The sequence below is a fragment of the Drosophila bipectinata genome, chromosome 2R (genome assembly GCF_030179905.1).
Source record: "Drosophila bipectinata strain 14024-0381.07 chromosome 2R, DbipHiC1v2, whole genome shotgun sequence".
Classification (NCBI taxonomy): Eukaryota; Metazoa; Arthropoda; class Insecta; order Diptera; family Drosophilidae; genus Drosophila; species Drosophila bipectinata.
Window position 1 is genome coordinate 6,457,139 of NC_091737.1, and position 19,299 is coordinate 6,476,437.

Genomic DNA, 19,299 nt, shown 5'->3' on the forward strand with positions numbered 1-19,299 from the left:
ATTAACGCGTGGATCGCAGACTATCGAGCTATAGGATTTTACATGGACACTCCTACAATGTCCACGCAGTTCAAGTTTGTTTTACATTTTTTCCAGCCCCTTCCGCCCCAAAAAATGAAAATTTTTTCAGCTCTAGTACCGGAAGGTTCTTGGGAAAATTTTTTATCGAAAACAAATTTCATCCAAATCGGACAATATTACTCTGATTCCTTACTGAATACGTGTTCGGTTTTTTTTCCCCAGCGGAAAAGTATGCAACAAAAATTTGTTGCTGTGAAAGTGTAGGTGGAGGAGACGAGTACCGGGTATAATATAGTCAAGAAACTCGAGTTCCTTAAAATTTTACAAAGCATTGTAGATCCATTGACTCTAGACTTGATCAAAAACCACCCTTAAGTCGACATGACCATTTCTGTCCAATAAAAGCTAAGGCACATCCATATTTTCTTCACGCGATATAATCACTGTGGACTAGTCCATGGGTGACGAACCGCACTTCATTGAGTTGGGAAAAATTTGTTTGTTTCCCTGTTCCGTTTTACTCCACTAGTACCGGGTTAAGAAGAGGTTGATTTCTATTTCTCCCCCAAGATAATATATAATTTTCGTGTCATGCGACGCATATTAAAAACACTGTTTCTATTTGGATGTGTGATCTTAATCGGAGTGGAATATAATAATAGTACAGTGAAATTATACGATCGGTTGTTTGAGCTTTAAAGACCTGTTTTTCACTGAAAGACCCCGTTCTTAAATAAGTTTTCCAAATTGTTTGGACCGGAGCCCCCGCCCATTCAAAAAAATTGGTTTTGGAAATTAGAAATTACAATTTATTTCATACAATGTCTGTTGTTGATGGTTGTTACTTTGATGTTGTTTCGAATACACAGTTACAGTTACTAAAACCTCGCCATCGATTGCATATATGTATAGGTAGGGGTGCAACTTAAACAAATAACAATAAGAACTCGTGGTACAATTTGAACGCATTACATCTAGCAATTACAAACGAGGTCCACACAAGGATGCTCATAGAACAGTTGGGATGCGAGTTCTTCGAATTGTCAACTGATGGATCGCGCTGCTCTGCCTGTTTCCAGAGGTCCCCCTCCCCAACGCAGTGTGGACGCAACACTGGCGCCACACCACTGCGTCAAGGTGGGAGGGACGAACACCGGATAGGGGTCGAGCGGCAACGGCACATATTTATATACAAATGCTAATTGTGTGGGTCGTGTACAGGTTGTTGTTGTGGTCTTAGATGTGTGTGTGTGCCTTATTGTAGGGGCGGGAGGCAGGGAAGCAGAACGGAAAGTCCCGGGGAGTCGACGCCCCCGCCAGGTTGAGCTCCTCCGCAGTCTCAGCATCATGAATGCATCGGGGTCCAACGGGCAGGGGTGGTGTCCGCTCCTCGGGGCGTCGTCGGTCCGCTTGCCTCGCCTCCCTCACCAGTTCGTGTTGTTGTCCGTCCAGTCCCGCCACACAAATAGGCCTGATGTGGTTGGTGTCGGTCGGGTTTCAGTGTTCCTGCTTATAACTTCTAATTTGTTGGGATTTTACAATTTTTTTTGTTGGATTTTGTAGCCGGCTAGTGCTGCTGATTTGTTGGTATGAGTTTGCAGCACTCGCCCGCTCTTTTTGGGTTCTGCTTGCACGACTTTAGATGTTGGTATTCTGGTTTGTTTATAATTTTGCTACTACCATTTCTTGTTAATATTTTATACATAATATATATTTTATATATAATATTTTACTATACAATAACAGCGGAAAAATTGTGTGTTGGGGTAGTTGTTGCAGTATTTTTCGGTTTCTCAGCTTTGCATTTCATACGTTTTTATAACAACTTTCTCATGTTAATATGTATAATTGTTTATGATTTCTTGTTTAATATATATATTTTGTATATATTATGTATATCAATACCGTAATTGTTGTATTACCATCTTCTTATCACAAAAAATCATAATTATATATATATAATTTATTATTATTAATTTTTAATGTATTATTCTTAGAATTGAACAATAATTAAAAATAAACATAGGACTTAGTTACATTTTGTATGTGTGTGTGTGTTGGTTGTGTGTGTGTGTATGTGAATGATTGCATGTAGTTGGTTTTCGCAGTAGACGTTGAAGTATTGCCAAGCCCGGCCCCGCCCGCACCAACAGCCTTCCGGCGCCAGCTGTGCTGGGCTTCCACACCGCCCCCCAGTGCTCCGGGGGTAGGGAGTGCGCCCAAACAGTCGACACCAGCCCGGAGGCCGGTGCATTCGGAAAGCGGTTGAGGTGGCTAAGTGCGAGTGCGAGTGGGGGCGGTGGTGGTGAGTGGCTTGGGTTGTTCTTATGTTTTGGCCCTTTCGCTAAATTTGTTGATCTCTTGCTGCAGCCGCGACAGGCTCAATACAAATTTACAAAGTTTCTCTGACAATTGTTGTTTGTTGATTTCTTTACAGTTTTCTTTTTGTTTAACGAACTTTACATATACACTAAACATTATTTAATAATAATAATGGAAAAAACAAATAACAAAGAGCACACAAAATTGTGGAGCGCAAAATAATAAGTAAAAGAGAAGGATTTCTTGATATAGCAAAAATCATAATTATTACAACTTTACGAACTTAACTGCAAAAATTGTTTTCCAAGTTTAAGACTGATTTTGAACGGAAAATAACTAAGCTAAACCACGCGCCAGCGAGTCTAGGTGACAGTGAAAAGAGCAGCAGGCACAATCGAGGGCCACAATCGGGCAGTGCGCGGCGGGTCTCTGGTAGCCCGGCAGGTCGAACTACTGGTTGTGGTCGTTCGCCTGGTGGTTGCCCCTAGTGTGGTTGTTGCTGTTGCTATGTACAAACGGCCGCCGCCAGGGCTGCCACCGCACGCGCACTGCTGCTGCTGTTGGCTTTGATTGTTTGTGGTTGTGATTGTTACCTGCTCCTGCGCCGGATGGGGCTGCTGATGGTGTTGCTTCGGCTGCTGTTGACTGCTGGGCGCTGTTTGTCTATTTGTTGTTGTTGTGTTTTTGCATTGATTGATTTATTTCGTGTACAGGTAAATGGCCACAATCAAACCGTAGAGACCCAACACTTCGGCGAAAATGAGAATCAGGATCATTCCGACGAACAGTCTGGGCTGCTGGGCTGTGCCTCGGACACCAGCGTCTCCCACGATGCCGATCGCAAAACCAGCTGCCAGGCCGGAGAAGCCCACCGCCAGACCGGCTCCCAAGTGTATGAAGCCCCTGATGGAAAGAATGTAAAGGTTAGAAACTCGAAATGCACTCGGGTGTGGTAGGTTTAAAATATTTACCTGAACAGGGTGTACTTGGAGGGCTCTTCTAGCGCGCCGGCGATCAGCACAGCCACGACCAGGCCGTAGATGGCAATGATACCCGCCATGACCACAGGAATGATGGATTTCATGATCAGTTCGGGACGCATCACTGACATGGCAGCAATACCGGTACCAGACTTAGCAGTGCCATAGGCAGCGCCCAGAGCTGTTGGGGAAAGACAATGTTCATTAGTTTTAGTTCGAGTTCATCCAGTATTCTACTGCATAACATAGGTTCATCAGCTGAGCCTTTCTGAAACAAATTTGATATTGTTAGCATTACGCAAACTCACATTATTGCTACCCATTCTGACTCTGGCCATAAAATGCCACTGCAATGAGTTGGGCCAGCAACTACTTTGTGTGGATCGGCGATTGCAGCCGTAAGCAGTCACATGATCGTCTATAACTGACGTGTTCGATGAAAAAACCCCCTATGCTTCCTGTCTGCCCTCCACTCCACTTGGGCAGCCCCAAAAGAGCCACTCATCGGCGAGCTGAGTTCGCTGGCAATCGACTGCTCCTCTCAAATTCCACTGTTGGTCGAATCAGCAATTCGGCTGCTCTCTCTGCCTCTGGGAGTCGTAATTGAAACCCGCAGTTGAAATTCTGATAAGGCCAAAGACAATGTGTACATGTGTACAGGGCCCAACTGGTCTTCGGGGGAGGCAACTGGCCAAGGGAGGGAGCTGGGAAACAGATCAGTGTCATTGGAACAGGTAGCCTAGCCCCAAGGGGAGCTGTTCTGCGAGAGGCCAGGCTGTGGAAGCGCAAAACCTGTTTCAAATGACGGTCAGCAGTTCGATCGCAAGTCGCCAGTGCGAGTGTGTTTGTGGGAGAGGCAACTGATAAATCGAATTAAATATCACTCGCCACACACAACTCACACAACAAACTGAAACTCATACTCAGATACACACTCAAATGGGTGTATTCGAGGAGAGCGCCAGAGTTAACGGAGCGGGAGAGGCCCCCGCTCGGTCATGTGACTTAACGTTATTAACATGTTTTAAAGCCCAGAAAGCTTTAATTACTGCCATTAAGTTAGAATCGAAATATAGGCCTGCCGAGGGATAAAGTGGGCTCAGGGAAGCTAGTAGCCTACAACGGGCAGAAGATCCATTGATAAACAATCTTGATACATTGTACAAGTAATATGCGTGAGGCCCGCATTGCTCCCAATTGTGATTAATTAGTAAGGGTCATGCATGGAAGAAGCAATTCAGACTTGTCGAACTCGTAGTTTATAAGGCTGTTGCTGTTTCAGATCCCCCATATCCGATGAGACTCCAATACTATTCCGACTAATTCCAGCTACTTGGTAGTCATAACAAAAGGCTGAAGTGGCATTGATGTGTTTTTAACCGCAACTGCTGAGAATTCCAAACACATTCGCGCTGTTTGTCGGTATTGCCTCTATCGAGCGACAGACGGCATCGCAGACGAGTGAGTGGGCGTCGAAAACAAAGTGTCGGGAGGGAACACGGGGAGAATCCCCGCCGGATTGGCAACTAAGAGTCAACAGCAAGTGCCAGCGCATTCAAATGGGATTATAATTAAAATTAGGAGATAGCAAGAGCTGAGAGAGCCCCGAAATCTGAAAACCACAGGCGTCACAGCTGAGTAAGCACCATCTCGGCGACTAAGAGAAGCCACAGAGCGATAATAAATGAAATATCCGAGAGATCAGAGGGCAATGGGCCGTTTCAGCCGAGGTAACACAGCCACTGCTGCATCTGCAGGTGGGGTTTGACTCCTTCTTGCGGTGGAGGGACACCCTCGCTGCTGGTTATCCGGTGAGGTGCGCGGTACGTGATGGCCATCGCGTTCATTGATTAAAGTGCAATCTAGGCCGCTGCTGAGACGGACATGCGCCTGCTCACCCAACACTCGGTGAATGGACTGCCGCCCACCCACACCCTCATGCTCAAGCAGGAAATTATAAAAGCGGAGCCTGGGAAACTCTAACGTTGTGGTAAAGCCACGTGCATCCTTCAATTAGTCAGCCCGTGCCTTTACATAATTTACTAGCCAGCGACTACGCTACCATTCTCTGTATATCTACTAAGTTTCCGCCACTGCGATTGCGCAGGCAATCGTGGGTGGGAGTGTACGTGCGGGTAGCGGGATGTCACTGGGTGAAGGACTTCCAAGTCACTTCGGGTATTTTTAGCCCTGGCGGAGGCGGATGCTGGACTTGTGTCGCACCCAGTGCCAGAGGGCCAGGACTGATAAGAAGCCAGCATTCGAGCAACGCCCATTGCTCGCTGGCCAGTGAGTCAGTGCGTCCGGCAGCGGAAAAGCCAACCGCTTTGGAGAGAGTGGAGATCACTCATGTGATCGTGCGGGAACGGCATTGCCAGATCCACCGGATCCCATCCCCACTATCAAAAACCTTAAATTGATTTATGCTGTTGACTTTAATTGCATAAGCAGTTGACTGGCTTTGTAGTCGTCGGGCAATGATAATGGGCCAGGTAAACACATGAGGAACCTGGCCCTGTATTATCAGAACGGGGGGCGAGGGGCTAGGTGCAAATCACAAGACGGGTTCCAGAGCGTGATATAAGGATTGCGTCACGAGCGAGTTGGCTTAGTGGAAAGCGTTTGGCGAGGAGAATCAGAGCAACCTGTGTCTACCTATTGTTTTTTGGTACCCTGGGTTTGCCCCATTGTTGCGACAGTTACTGAAGCTTTCCTATCTTATCGCGGCCAAGTCAATTGGTAAATAAGCTACTTATCAAGCAGGTTAAATACAGAATGAGTGGGCCTGATAATATGTGAAAAAACGATCGTTCCCTAGCCATGTGACGCGGCCCAGGCACCTATTGATCACGAAGAAGACGATTTTGGCATGTGATTAGGGCCTCAGAAATATTTCCAATTACAGGGGTTTCATGACAAACAATTATCAGCTGATCGGGGGCGTTTGTAAGCAGGGAAATGCGATCAGGGCACGCGCCGTTGGAAAAATAAACTCTCCGCGCTGCCACGGTGTTTCCTGGAGTTTATTTTTCCAAATTACATTTTAATCGAGAAACAAAAAGAAAAACTTTAATATGGCAACACTGCCAGCTGGTCTTGTGACTGTTGTGGGAAAGGGAAAGCGAGTTTCATAAACTTCACCAAAAACAGTAACTCTCTCATTCTCACTCACACAAACGAACTCAATGCCACCGAGGGCGAGAGAGACGCACTGTTCCAAGAGAGATGAAAAGAGAATTGAAGTCGTTAGTGTGAGTGTATGAGTAATGCTGTATTTAGCAAAAGGCGAATTTTATTTTATAATGCGGCCACAGCGGAATAACCTTTGATAATTTTTAAAACTTCTACAGGTGGGAATGGGCTGGCACTATTTTGCTCCAAAGGGCAGTCCCCTAATCGGGAATATATCAAATTTATTGCTAGTCACGCGCACACACGCGAGAGGTGGAGCTCCGTTGTGTGCGTGAATTTGTCTACACTTGCCGCTATTTGGCATTACTACCACCTACGAAGGCGCTCATCTACACAGCCACTACTGGCTTCTGTAATCTTCCTCTTCCACCCTTTACGCCACACAATGTTCGATTTTTCACAGCATGGCATGGCAGGCATCTGAATCTAATTCTAGCTCACGATTCGGTTCCAACTTACCCGAGAAGATGATGGCGGAGGCGGCGCCCATAACACCGAAGAAGGGGCCATAGATGGGGTTGTCGCTGCTCACTTCAGAAGACATTTTGCTTTGTTTGTTGTGTTTGTTTTAGGCTAAAAAAAAAGAAGAAAAGGTTGGGAATTGTAGTACGCTTCAACTGGCAACAACTGGTTAGACTTCAGCGAAAGTTCATGTGTATGCGTTTCCCCGAGTCGAAACAAAGTATTTTTATTATATGTACAATATATGTGGATATATGTAAAATTATTTACGCTGCTCTGCGAACACACTGCTGCTGCGTCGACGAATTTTTTGCGAATGAGCGAGTGAGCGCGCAAAATGAAACGAGACTGAGACTGAAATTGGACGAGTGTCGGAGTATCGGTGAGAGATTATTGGATTTTGTCATGTGTATGTGTCGTCATGTGCCTGTGTGCGTTGAAGAGCGAGCGCATGACAGAACGGCAATCAGCGATTGGCAATGACAACGGCAACGGCCTGAAAAAATCACACCCACATTGTCACATGCGGGCTGTTTAAAACTTCACTTGAATTGCCGTTTAAAACTTGTACTTTCCGACATATTTCACATATTCCAACTTGATTTTTTGTACTTTTCACTGTCTCTCCGCTCTCTGCGCAGGCGCTCTCTTTGCGAGATGGGGTTTTGTGTGTGTACGTGCGTACATGTGTCGTGGCAGAAAATTTGGTAAAAATTTTCTTTCTCGTTCAACTTGACTCGAATTCAAGTGGTCGCAGCAGGAGTGTGTTATCAGCGTAGATTAGGACTTTCGAGGAACTTTTTCTCACATGACCGCTTATTTACTTTGTTTTTTTTCCACTCACGTGATTAGAAATCTAATTAAAGCAATTGCTGCTCTGTGGCTGGCTTCTTCGGGTTGCTGCTGGCTGCTGCTGCTCGGAGCTTGAAGCTTTGCTTGGCTTTTATAAACTTTAGTCACGGGGCTGACGTCTAGAGGTGGTAAAAATTCGGAAACATCGAATAAACTCATTCGACTGTCGTCCCAATTATCGATTTTTAGTTGCATCACTCTTTTTCAGTGTTTTTAAGCACTGGGTATAATTGAATCAATGTATCGATAGTACCATCGATAGGTGTCTGCGAAATTGTCTGCTGCGGTTACCAAAAGGAAAAGTTCTGCAAAATTGAAATAAACATTTCAATTGTCATTTTGATAATATAAAAATTTCATATATAATTTTTAAAATATCTATTTATCAAAATTTATTTATTTATAAATAAAAAAAACTCCAATATTTGTCCTTGGCCAAAAATTATAACAAAATTATAAAAAATTCAATAAAATGTCTTTTGTCTATTTCTTAAACAGAAAATTCAAACAAAATAAGCTTTACTAATTTCAATAAGAACTAAAACATCTTCCATTAGAAAATGTTGTTTTTATGATAACTATGCACGGCAGTGTTACATGGAGGCGAACCGCATCATATTTCAAACGAAAGGTTCTACTCAAATTAGATATTTTTGTCAAAACATTTGCCATAAGTCTATAAGTTTGGGAGAAATTTTCGTAAATGTATTTTGGTTCACTAAATTGGGGATAGTGGAGATATTGGAGGTTCAAGACAAAATATTTCTTTCTAATACCATTTTAATTTTGAATTCGCGTCGATTGACGAATTAATCAATCATCATTTTTTTTAGAAGCTATTCAAGAAAAACCGATTTTCCCCTACTATGTAAATGTTATTTTGTTTCCCCCAATCTTTTTTTTTATAATATATTATACTTTATTAAAGACTAAAGGTCTAAGTAGTACAAAAACAAGAAATTACGCCTATAGTCGGTTTCATGATATATAATACCCGGGAATTTCGCGAAGCCCTCCTCTGCCGCAAGATGGACAGATTGGGCCAGCTTGGCGCCCAAATCCTCCATGTAATTGGAATTCAGCAATGTCAGATTTTGTCCTACGGAATGTCCTATTTGGGAATCGATGGAACAGTTTACCAAATAGGCACCCGAGGGAAAGCAACTGAAATTAATGAAAATAATGAATAAAATGTTTGTTTTATTTATTTTTGGAAACTTACCTCTTCTTTGTAACGGTCTTGCAATGGGGAGGGTACTCTCCTCTTCACCAACCGTTCAAAACCTGACAACTTTTTCTCATAATTGTCCTTTCTGAAGATGGCAATGGTGTAAATAGAGGTCACTATTACATCCATAAATTCCGATCTTGTCGTTGTAGCTTGGAAGTGCAGCAAATCGTACAGAACCGGGATTCCGTGGTTCTGCAGGAATTTAATGGCTTCCATATTGGCGGCGCATTTATCTGCTACCGCACCGACCAATGTGGTGGTAAGCCGGGTGCTTTTTTGTATACTGCTGACCACTTGCTTTACTCCCTCCAAAATGGCAGTCGATCATATTTTTTGAATGCCACTAGATGCCTAAAAAAAAATTTAATTAATTTCATTTTAATAAAATGAAGTACTTATTGTACTTACCGCTCGCAAATAAACAATTTGCAAGTGTCCCGCCAAATTGGACACCGCTATGGAAAATATTTTCCAGTTTTTCAATTTATTTGGGGCATTTTTTAAAAATATATTAATTAGTAAATATATTATATATAATATAACAATTTTTATACTTACATTCACATGTTTCAGATGGAATTCATCAAATATAATAAAAAATGGTTCTTCAACCAACAGGAATTGTAAATTACTCTCCAAAATGGAAAATCCATTTTCGAGAGTTTCTTTTCGCATCTTTAACAATTCCAGAAATGATTCTGAAATTTTTAAATCAGTTATAATTTTTAATTCCTTCAAGTATTGCATGATGAAATCACGGTGCAATGTCACATGTGTAGATAGGGATGGGACGCAGGGGACGCCGCCATATTTTGAAGCGTTGCCAATTAATCAAAACAAAAGAGCGAGTTGGTGGCAGCAAAATTGGTCAACTTGGTCAACAATTAAAAATAAACAAAATTTTTTATAATTGTACGGTAAGTACTTAAGTATTTAATACCCTTGCTGAGGTATTACAGTTTTCATCAAAAGTGGCCGAAAGATATACATATTTTTTTCTTATGTTCGCAGTTTTACCACAACAGCATCATCACCAGAACCATATCCATCACACCAGCACCACCAACAACAATACCAGCACCATCAACAATATTCACCCCCCCACCAGAACCAGCACCACCAACAACAACACCAGCACCATCAACAATATTCACCCCACCAGAACAGCACCACCAACAACAACACCAGCACTATCAACAATATTCACCCCCCCACCAGAACCAGCACCACCAACAACAACACCAGCACCATCAACAATATTCACCCCCCCACCAGAACCAGCACCACCAACAACAACACCAGCACCATCAACAACATTCACCCCACCAGAACCAGCACATCCACCAGCAACATGGACGCGGAGCCTGTGGCGGAGATGCAAAGTAAGCGAGTTGCAGTTGGTGACATTATGACCATCGTGTCTAATGAACCAACACAACCTTTAACCTTTAGTTTGAAGAATTGTGCCATTGCCACCTGGCATTTAGATGCAAATAATGTAGTTTGGGCCACAAAGGGGTCCCAATGCCCTTATTGTTTTAAGGAATTTAGATCGAAAATCCTTCTTGAAAAGCATTTTGTAAATGGCCTTGAAACCCCAAAATTGATGCATTGTGAATTCTGTCCATATTCCAAGGAATTACCGAACTTTGGAATGAATTTAAAGCATCGAAAATGTTCGGGGGTGAAGGGGGTGTTATGAGCCAGCGGGGGTGATGAAGGAGGTATGGAAAAATTGGTTGACTTTGAAAAAAGAAAAACTCGCCCGCATAACCTTTGCCTCCACTGCCTCCTCCACCTCCTCTGGCATCATCAACAATACCCCCTTCTCCCAAGAAAATTATTATTAATTTCCGAACATTTTGTATACAATAAGTGCATTCCAATATGGTAGTTCCTTGGAATATGGACAGAATTCACAATGATTCAATTTGGGTGTTGTGTGGCAATTTTTGAAATGTTTTTCAATAAGGATTTTCGATTGAAACAATAGGATCATTGGGCCTTGTCGTCCATAATACATTATTGGCATCTAAATTTTGTATTTTTCAAATTAATGATAAGGGCCGTGATAATGGTACATTAGACACGATGGTCATAATGTTGTTTGTTCCCCGCCACAGGCTCCGACTCCGAACTATTTTAAATGAAACTTATTATTTATTGCTTATTTTTGGAACACATGTTGGATTTATGTACCCATCTGATTCCATCGGTTAACGCAAGTGCCACATGTGGAAAAAATCACACCACTGTAAATTGAAATTAAGTTTATAATTTGTAAGTAAAGTTATGTAAATTATGTTAATATCGTTAATAATATATCGTTAATATTAACTAATATTAGTTAATATCGTTACTAAACAATTAAAGTCGTTATTTTATTTTAAATTTGAACATATGTGGATGGATATGGATCCATATGTGGCGCTCTCCACACACGCATACAGGTGCAGCCAGACCCCATCGTTGCGGACCCCATCGTTTAATAAAACAAAAACAAAGCACGCACTTTCGTTGCGACCTTTCATTTTTAAGTATGTAATACATACTATGTATACCTCAGGGAAATAAGTATATGTACAAAAATATTATTGACTTCATTTTTACTTATTGTCGTTGCGCATTTAATCTTGGTATGCAATTATGTGCAGTTGCAATCTATTTATAAAATGCTTCTACGAAATTTGTTTTCGGTCATCATTCTTAGTACCGTTATCACTTTATTCTGTGGCGCCAGAAGGTTTTCTTAGGAAATAAGTATATGTAAAAAAATAAACTAGCGTGGTTTGAATGAAGAGTGGAAGTCTTTTGGTCAGCAAATTAGTCCGGAATTGTTTTTTTTAAGAGAAGAGCTTATTTGCAAACCAACAAATGTAAGTTGATTGGTGTTTGTGTGAAAAATGTAAATATAATTACGGTTTTACCTTAGCATGCCACGCGGAGACCATTTGTCAGCCGAAGAACGCGGAATAATAACAGCAATGAATGAAAACGGATGTAAAATTTTTGAAATAGCTGCTAGAGTTTCTCGACACCGACATACCATTAGAAACTTTTTAAAAAACCCGAAAAAATATGGTACAATAAAACGCTCTGGCAGACCTAGTAGCATCGACCCTAAGTGCAAACGCGAAATTCAGCGCCTAGCTGTAAACAAACAAATGTCGTGCAACGAGATTAAACGTCATTTACATCTTAATTTCACTAGGAGACGGGTCCATCAACTTTTAGTTAAAAATAATAACATTAAATATAGTACCCGAGTGCCTGTACCTAAGCTGCTACCACGCCATCTAAGCGCACGATTATCCTTCGCGGAAAAATATAAATTTTGGACAGAGGAATTTTGCGAAGTAATTTTTTCGGACGAAAAAAAGTTTAATTTAGATGGTCCAGATGGGTCAGAAGTATTGGCGCGACATAAGGCAACCAAGGCAAACCCGGCATAAGCGAAACCATGGCGGAGGCTACTTGATGGTTTGGGCTGCTTTCGGGTATGCGGGAAGGTCTCCAATTTGTTTTATTACTGCAAGAACAAATGCAGAGATATATACTTAATTGTTGGACGATGTCCTCATCGAGTACGCTGGGAACCTTTACGGGGATAATTGGACTTTCCAGCAAGACAACGCCCCAATCCACACTGCACGGACCACAAAGGAGTTTTTTTCGTCAAGAAAAATTCCACTTTTAGATTGGCCAGCCGTAAGCCCCGACTTAAATCCTATTGAGGATCTCTGGGGCATCCTTTCGGCCAGAGTTTATAAAAATGGCCGACAATTTGACACCATCAAACAACTGAGAGACGCTCTGGTTGTTGAATGGGATCAAATTAATGATAATATTCTGAAAGGATTGGTGGATTCTATGCCGGATCGCCTTAACAAAGTTATAATAGCAAAAGGAAAGCATATAAACTATTAAAATAACTAAAAAGATAAAAAATACTTACATAGATATTGATATTATAGTAATTACTGAAAATGTATATATACTTATTTCCTATGAACTATTATTAATTAATTCAGTTCTTTAATAAGTTTAAGAAAATAAAAGGTTTGTTATTATTATTTTTATTTTTACATAGGAGTACCACATACCCCAATAAAAGTTGGATTGATTTGTTTTGTTTAAATCGTTTTTTTGCTAAAAATACCCTGCAGAACTGGAGGTGTCGATTGGCCATGGGTAAGTGCTTACCTCGCCGATCACTACATGGGTACTTACTAGATTAACCCTATAGTAATCGAACGTCGAACCACCCAGTTAATAAATATACATATGCGCATTAGCGCATAAGTACAAAATAACGGCAAGCATCGCTTTTGTTTTTGTTATTTTGTGGAAAGAGCATACACAAGATTAAAGACAAAACTTCGATTATGCTTTACATCGCTGTTTGTTTACGCGTTTTCGGTGCACTGCTTACAAAAACAATTGTCCAGAAAGAACAGTTGGATTTATTTTGTGCTACTCTTTCGCTCAAACGCAGCAGTGTTTGCTGGCTGACGAAATTTTTGCAAGCATTTGAGCTAAGAAGTGCAAAGCGGATCAATCGATTATTAGGTGAGTAACTTAAAAAATAATATATGTTTGTAATATAAAATATGTTTATGTATATTTTATGTATAAATATATTTTAGCCAATGAAGTGGTCTGGGCGTATAATGTGGATGGCGTTCAGGGGAAAGGTCCCCTAAGAAAAGAAGAAATTTTTTTTGGCGTTATAATCGGTGAGTATTTTAAAAGATAATTGTTTAATAATCATTATACACTTTAATCTATTAAAACTTGTTTAATCCTTTTTATTTCTAGATTCAATAACTGCAGTCGGTATTGGCCCAGCTGAGGAACAATTGAGAAAGGCCCTGCAGCTCCAAAAAAAGAGATTTTAAAAACTCACGAAGCCTAAAAGTAATGAAAGAACAAACCCCGTTAAAAAAAAAAAAATTTAAACTAAATAAAAACTGTAATTGCAATTGTACATGTTTTTTAATTTATAATGGCAGGCCCCTCCATGGGGTCCAATGTAAGTACTTACTTCACCGACCTCTTCATGGGGTCCAATGTAAGCACTTATTTTACCGGCCGTTCCATGGGGTCCCATGTAAGCACTTATCCGGCCGTACCGGCCGTTCCATGGGGTCTAATGTAAGTAGTTTCTTTAAAGACCCTAATATGATGCACTATTTCACTAGTTCGTGGGTAATCGAGGCGGTGGCGATTGACCCTATTTGCGGACATTTCATACAAAAATGGAAATTAAAAAACGCATGGCTAGACGCCACTTTGTAAGTAGTGGTGGTCTGCTGGTAAGTGCTTATTTCACCAGCAACGAACTAGTGCTCAGAACTGCAGGGTATCAATGTACATATACTTATTTCCCTGAGGTATGTATAGTATCTATTCCGCTGAAATATATTTACTTGCAAAATTCTGTTGTGGGGGGCTGACTTGCATTTACCATCCAGTTGCTCCCCCACGGCCAACAAAGAATGCTATTTATCAACAAGAACAGCTGTTGTTGAAATTCCCAGTCTCTCGCCAAAGAGAGACTGTTAAAGAGTGCTGCACCTGCTCATAATACTCTTCAGCTGGTTAGGATCCACGCGTTCATACGGACAGACGGACATGGCTATATCGACTCGGCTGTTGATGCTGATCAAGAATTTACATACATACATATATATGTATATATTTTATATGGTCGGAAATGATTCTTTCTCTGTGTTACATACATTCACACGACTACAATATACCCTCGTACTGGTTAAAAAATGCAATTGCACCCCGGCAATGCACGCATAAAAAGTCAGTGAAATGAATGGTGAAATAATTGAAACTTTGTATACCAGTTAGTTTAAATATCTACCATTAGGACATTCCAAATCGGCCTCTTATATTCTTCCGTCTTGATTTGATATGATTTGAGTTTGGACTGTCACCGCTTTATGCGTATATTCGATTTTTTGAATATTTTCTTCACCTATCGTACAAATTGGACAAAAAGTATTTCGAACTCGATCCTAAGAGGCTAAAGACAAGATTTCATTGAGAAAACAATTTATTCATAATGAGCTCAGGGCTAAAATGGGTCTAGTAGTAGATCAACCTAGATAAAAGATAAACCGATGAGCGGGAGATAAAACCTCCAGTTGTTTTATCTCCCCCCATCGGTTCATAAAGTTTTACTTCATGCTCCTGATATTATAAAACATTCTTTATTATCGATTGGAGAGCTTTCTGAAGAAGCCGCAGTTAATCAATCGGTTAATAAACCGCAATTAGTAGTTAATCAATCATTCCAATTTTTTTTTTTATTTTAGTATTATGTTTTTAAATAACTTACAGTAGAAATATTAGCCTGATCTGACCATTAGAAATGATTTTATGACTGCTCTCTCATGAAAGCGCCATCGTTGATGCAATCGTTCCTATGGAAGCTATAGGATATAGTGGTACGATCTGGTAACTTTTTTTTATCATATGTTTATAATATTTTTCTTGATTTTTGGTGAAAGTTTCATAGCGATAGCATATCTATAAGTATTTATGGCCGCGGTTCCATACATACACTGTGCGTTCATACCGACAGACGGACATGGCTATATCGACTCGACTGATCAAGAATATATACTTTATGGGGTCGGAGATGATTCCTTCTCTATGTTCCTATTTATTAGAAAACAAAATTAAAATATTCCATATACCAAAAAATACCATTACCGATCAATCACTCTGCAAGGGTTTAAAAATCCCAAAATAATGATTATTCTCTGAGCAAAAAAATTAAAATCAAAAATAATCACCATTCTCTGAGCAAAAAAATAAAAACCAAGAATAATCTTAATTTTAGATTTTATTTTTCCTTAAAAATATCACTTAGATCATGATTGCGGGCTATTTATTAAATTTTCTGGACGTTTGACTGCATAACTCCTTAGACCACATATAAAGTTCCCATTTAGTACCATAATTTTTTCACTCTCACTCCTTCCTACCACTAAAAATCCACTAGAAATCTATTTTTCTATGATCGATTTTGTAGTTCTTATTGAAATTAGTAGAGCATACCTAGAGTTTTTCAAAGTCCAAAAACATTTTATTAATTTTGTTAAAGTTATTTAAGCCTTTTATTTTTAATTATGTAATTAGGAACATTCAATATCATTTTTTGAAAATTACGAAAACTTAACGCATAGCGCGAAATCATGAATTGAGTGATATTTTATAAAAATTGAAAAGTTCCAAATTATCAAAGAAAAACGCAATTTTAACTATACACCTATTTTAAAAATTTTTATTAACTAATTAAACGAATATCGGTAGATAACAAAGGAGCACCGCTCATCTGTACTTTAGTACTTTTCTAATGCACGTGTCAGCAGGGTGTTCATGTTGGTCAAGAGCATTCGCGGATCCTCCGCCAAGCCAGCACCCACCATTGCGTTTGCAAAGAGCTGTTTGGCAATAAGCTGGGCCAGCTCCTGGTCGCTTTCACGGAGCTTATTGAGCTTCTTGATAATAGGGTGCCTGCAAGACATGTTTGTGAAAAAACTGATTTCAAATAATATTCAAAATAAACTCACTTTGGATTAATTTCCAACTCAGGCTGCAAAAGAGCAAATCGATTCTGCTCTGGAACCTGGTGGCTTTGAGTGCGAATGAAATGACGCGCCGCTGCCATTTCCTCAACGGTAATTACACACGGATGAGTGTCTAAGCGGGAGGTGGCCTTTACCTTGGCGACTTGGCCCTTTAGTTCTCCTTCCAGCCAGGGTATTAGAGAGTCCAGTTCAGAGTGCAGCAAACTGCCTTCGCCAAAGTCGGTGGTAGCATTAACATCCTTAGATTCCTCGCGCATCTCTTTTTCTACAGACACCAGCTTTTTGCTTTTGAATTTGCCCAGTTGCATCAGGACCAGCTCGTCATAGGGTTCGTAACAAAATAGAACCAGTTCGTTACGCTTCTTTAGACTCTCGTAGTACGGCGACGACTCAGCCAGGACTCGGTTGGGCGCTGCCAGATAGTAAATGTTCTGCTGCTCAGCTGGAACAGTCTTGTAGTATTCCTCCAGAGACATACGACCACTTGGCGTATCAGACTTTGAAGAATCAAAACGCAGGAGCTTGGCAACCTCTTCCTTCTCGGTCGGGTCATTGGAAGTGACGATCCCCTCCTTTAAGAAAAGTCCGTAGTCCTGATAGAAGGCCTCGTACTCTTCTGGTTGCTTTTTGGCGCGTTCCTGCAGGAAGCGGATAACTCTGGTGGAGATCACACTCGAAAGCTTGCGGATTAAGCTGCTGTTCTGGAGCAGTTCACGGCTGAGATTCAGCGGAATGTCCTCGGAGTCGACAACGCCCTTCACGAAACGCAGCCACTTTGGCAGTAAGTGCTCGGTTTTAGATTGGATGAGCACTTTACGAGTATAAAGGGCAACGCCAGTGTTTCCGTCGCGAGACATCTCAAACAGACCGGGTTTGCCCTCCGGGAAGTACAGTAGCGCATGAATACTTAGCGGCACATCGGCCTTGTAATGGAGTGTGAAGCGAGGAATATCAAAGCTGTTGCTAATGAAACGATAGAAGTCGTGGTGTTGTTCCTTGCTGATACTTTGAGGATCTAATAGCCACAACGGTTTGATCTCGTTAGCCTGTTTACCGTTAAGAAGGATCGGTGAGCCCACAAAGTTACTGTACTTCTTTATTACAGCCTTGATGCGATCTTCGTCAGCGTACTCTCGGCAATCCGTCTTTAGATGCAACACGATCTTTGTTCCCAACTCGGCTTCCGACGATTCCTCGATTTCATAAGAACCACTACCATCCGTGGACCAGCGCAATCCAGGTGCATTTGGCACGGCCGCCCGAGTATAGACCTCAACCTTGTTGGCCACAATGAAGGCCGAGTAAAAGCCAACGCCGAACTGTCCGATAATGTTGGAGGAAGCCTCAGACGAGGCACCTTTTTGGCTGCTCTTCATTTGCTCAAGGAACTGTTTGGAGCCGCTGCGAGCAATTGTACCAAGGTTGCTGATCAACTCCTCCTTTGTCATTCCTATTCCCGTGTCTTGGATAGTCAGTTGCATTAGCGGCTTGTCCGTGGTGATGCGGATCTCCAGAGGCCGATCCTTGCCCGCCAGGTCCGCTTCTCCACTGCTAAGAAGTGTATAACGGAACTTTTCCAGTGCATCGCTGGCATTAGAAATAAGTTCTCGGACGAAAACCTCATGGTCGGAGTACAGCGAGCGGGCCACAATGTCTAGAAGCTGGCGTGTTTCCGCCTGGAACTCGTGCTTGTCTACAACATTACCAGACTTGGCCTCTGTTTCGGTAGCAAAGCACCGCAACTGAAAGCCTGGAAAGAAGTAGACTGCTGTTACATAAAGATTTCGCCTGGATATCAAAAGATGGGTCTTACCGGCCGGCGATCGCTGCGAATCCACCGCGCGACTGAGAGCACCCAAAGCGGGGCGACGGCATTGGCGCATTGACCCTGTAAGGCGGCATAGGTGACGTGCCTGACCCAGCACTCCAATTGCTCGGACTGACATCTTGTGTAGCTGCCGGGAATTTCACTGCTTAAAAAATATGTTACTCAATTGAGGTTTGTTTCAGCGCACATGTGAAGTGTGACAGTGGTCCACTAAGCCCTTAAAGCAAACTCTACGATAGTATCGTCTGATTATCTTTTCAAATTCGGGAAGAATAGTGAACCTGTCAGAGGAAAACCGCGAAACTTTTATTTTTGCCCACAAGTAATATCAATTTAAATATAAATTACAGTAGATATTAGTGAAGCAAACATTTTATATTTATTAAGTTTTCCCAAAACAACTTACAGTCGCAATGTACAGTTTTTCAGTCGGTAGACTGCAAAAATTATAATTATAATTTTTAAGTATTTATTATGCGAAAAAATGTTAATTTTACATGAAAATTTGAAATATATAAATTTTTTTTTGCAATTTGACGGCATTGAAATTAATGTTTTTCTTGTAATTTTGGTACTAATATGGTGGAATTTTAGATTTTTTTTATACATAAGAAGGGGTAAATGCGTAACCCTTGTATGCATACCCGTGAACCCTTGAATTATTATTGTCGACGGTCAAAACATTGTTATCGATAGTTAAGTCAGTATTATTAGGAAATGTAGTATTTTAAGTTATCGGAACTACGGGCCTACTAATAGCGGTAGTGTGAATGCCGCCAAAAAGTGCCATTCATTGTTTTG

General features: G+C 41.2%; 2 protein-coding genes across 5 annotated transcripts; both read right to left on the minus strand.

Moving 5' to 3' along the window:
* Positions 1-807: 807 nt before the first annotated feature.
* Positions 808-7,980, minus strand: Vha16-1 (Vacuolar H[+] ATPase 16kD subunit 1). Of its 3 annotated transcripts, none has more exons than XM_017254548.3 (4): positions 7,822-7,980; positions 6,975-7,088; positions 3,315-3,504; positions 808-3,246 (listed from the first exon to the last, which is right to left on the minus strand). In XM_017254548.3, exons 2-4 carry the CDS (start codon positions 7,057-7,059, stop codon positions 3,042-3,044), a joined length of 480 nt encoding a protein of 159 aa, XP_017110037.1. In that variant the 5' UTR covers positions 7,060-7,088; positions 7,822-7,980; the 3' UTR covers positions 808-3,041. The 3 variants fall into 3 exon arrangements, with proteins under 3 accessions (XP_017110037.1, XP_017110038.1, XP_043066250.1); XM_017254549.3 differs by lacking the exon at positions 7,822-7,980 and adding an exon at positions 7,248-7,391; XM_043210315.2 differs by lacking the exon at positions 7,822-7,980 and adding an exon at positions 7,217-7,234.
* Positions 7,981-16,334: 8,354 nt separating this feature from the next.
* On the minus strand, positions 16,335-18,707 carry Trap1 (TNF receptor associated protein 1). 2 transcript variants are annotated; one of them, XM_017254552.3, is made up of 3 exons: positions 18,484-18,707; positions 16,653-18,435; positions 16,335-16,596 (listed from the first exon to the last, which is right to left on the minus strand). In XM_017254552.3, the coding sequence occupies exons 1-3, from the start codon at positions 18,614-18,616 to the stop codon at positions 16,422-16,424; spliced, it is 2,091 nt and encodes a 696-aa protein (XP_017110041.2). In that variant the 5' UTR covers positions 18,617-18,707; the 3' UTR covers positions 16,335-16,421. The 2 variants fall into 2 exon arrangements, with proteins under 2 accessions (XP_017110041.2, XP_017110042.2); XM_017254553.3 differs by having other exon boundaries at positions 16,653-18,420; positions 18,484-18,706.
* Between the last annotated feature and the right edge of the window lie 592 nt (positions 18,708-19,299).

Bases quoted from the DNA above. Each gene is read 5' to 3' on its own strand.
- Vha16-1 (XM_017254548.3), bottom strand. From the start codon at position 7,059: ATGTCTTCTGAAGTGAGCAGCGACAACCCCATCTATGGCCCCTTCTTC. The intron at 3,505-6,974 runs GTAAGTTGGAAC...TTTCCCCAACAG, and splicing joins CTCCGCCATCATCTTCTCGG to CTCTGGGCGCTGCCTATGGC. The intron at 3,247-3,314 runs GTAAATATTTTA...TCTTTCCATCAG, and splicing joins TCCAAGTACACCCTGTTCAG to GGGCTTCATACACTTGGGAG.
- Trap1 (XM_017254552.3), bottom strand. From the start codon at position 18,616: ATGTCAGTCCGAGCAATTGGAGTGCTGGGTCAGGCACGTCACCTATGC. The intron at 18,436-18,483 runs GTAAGACCCATC...ATGTAACAGCAG, and splicing joins TTCGCAGCGATCGCCGGCCG to TCTACTTCTTTCCAGGCTTT. The intron at 16,597-16,652 runs GTGAGTTTATTT...CATGTCTTGCAG, and splicing joins GAGTTGGAAATTAATCCAAA to GCACCCTATTATCAAGAAGC.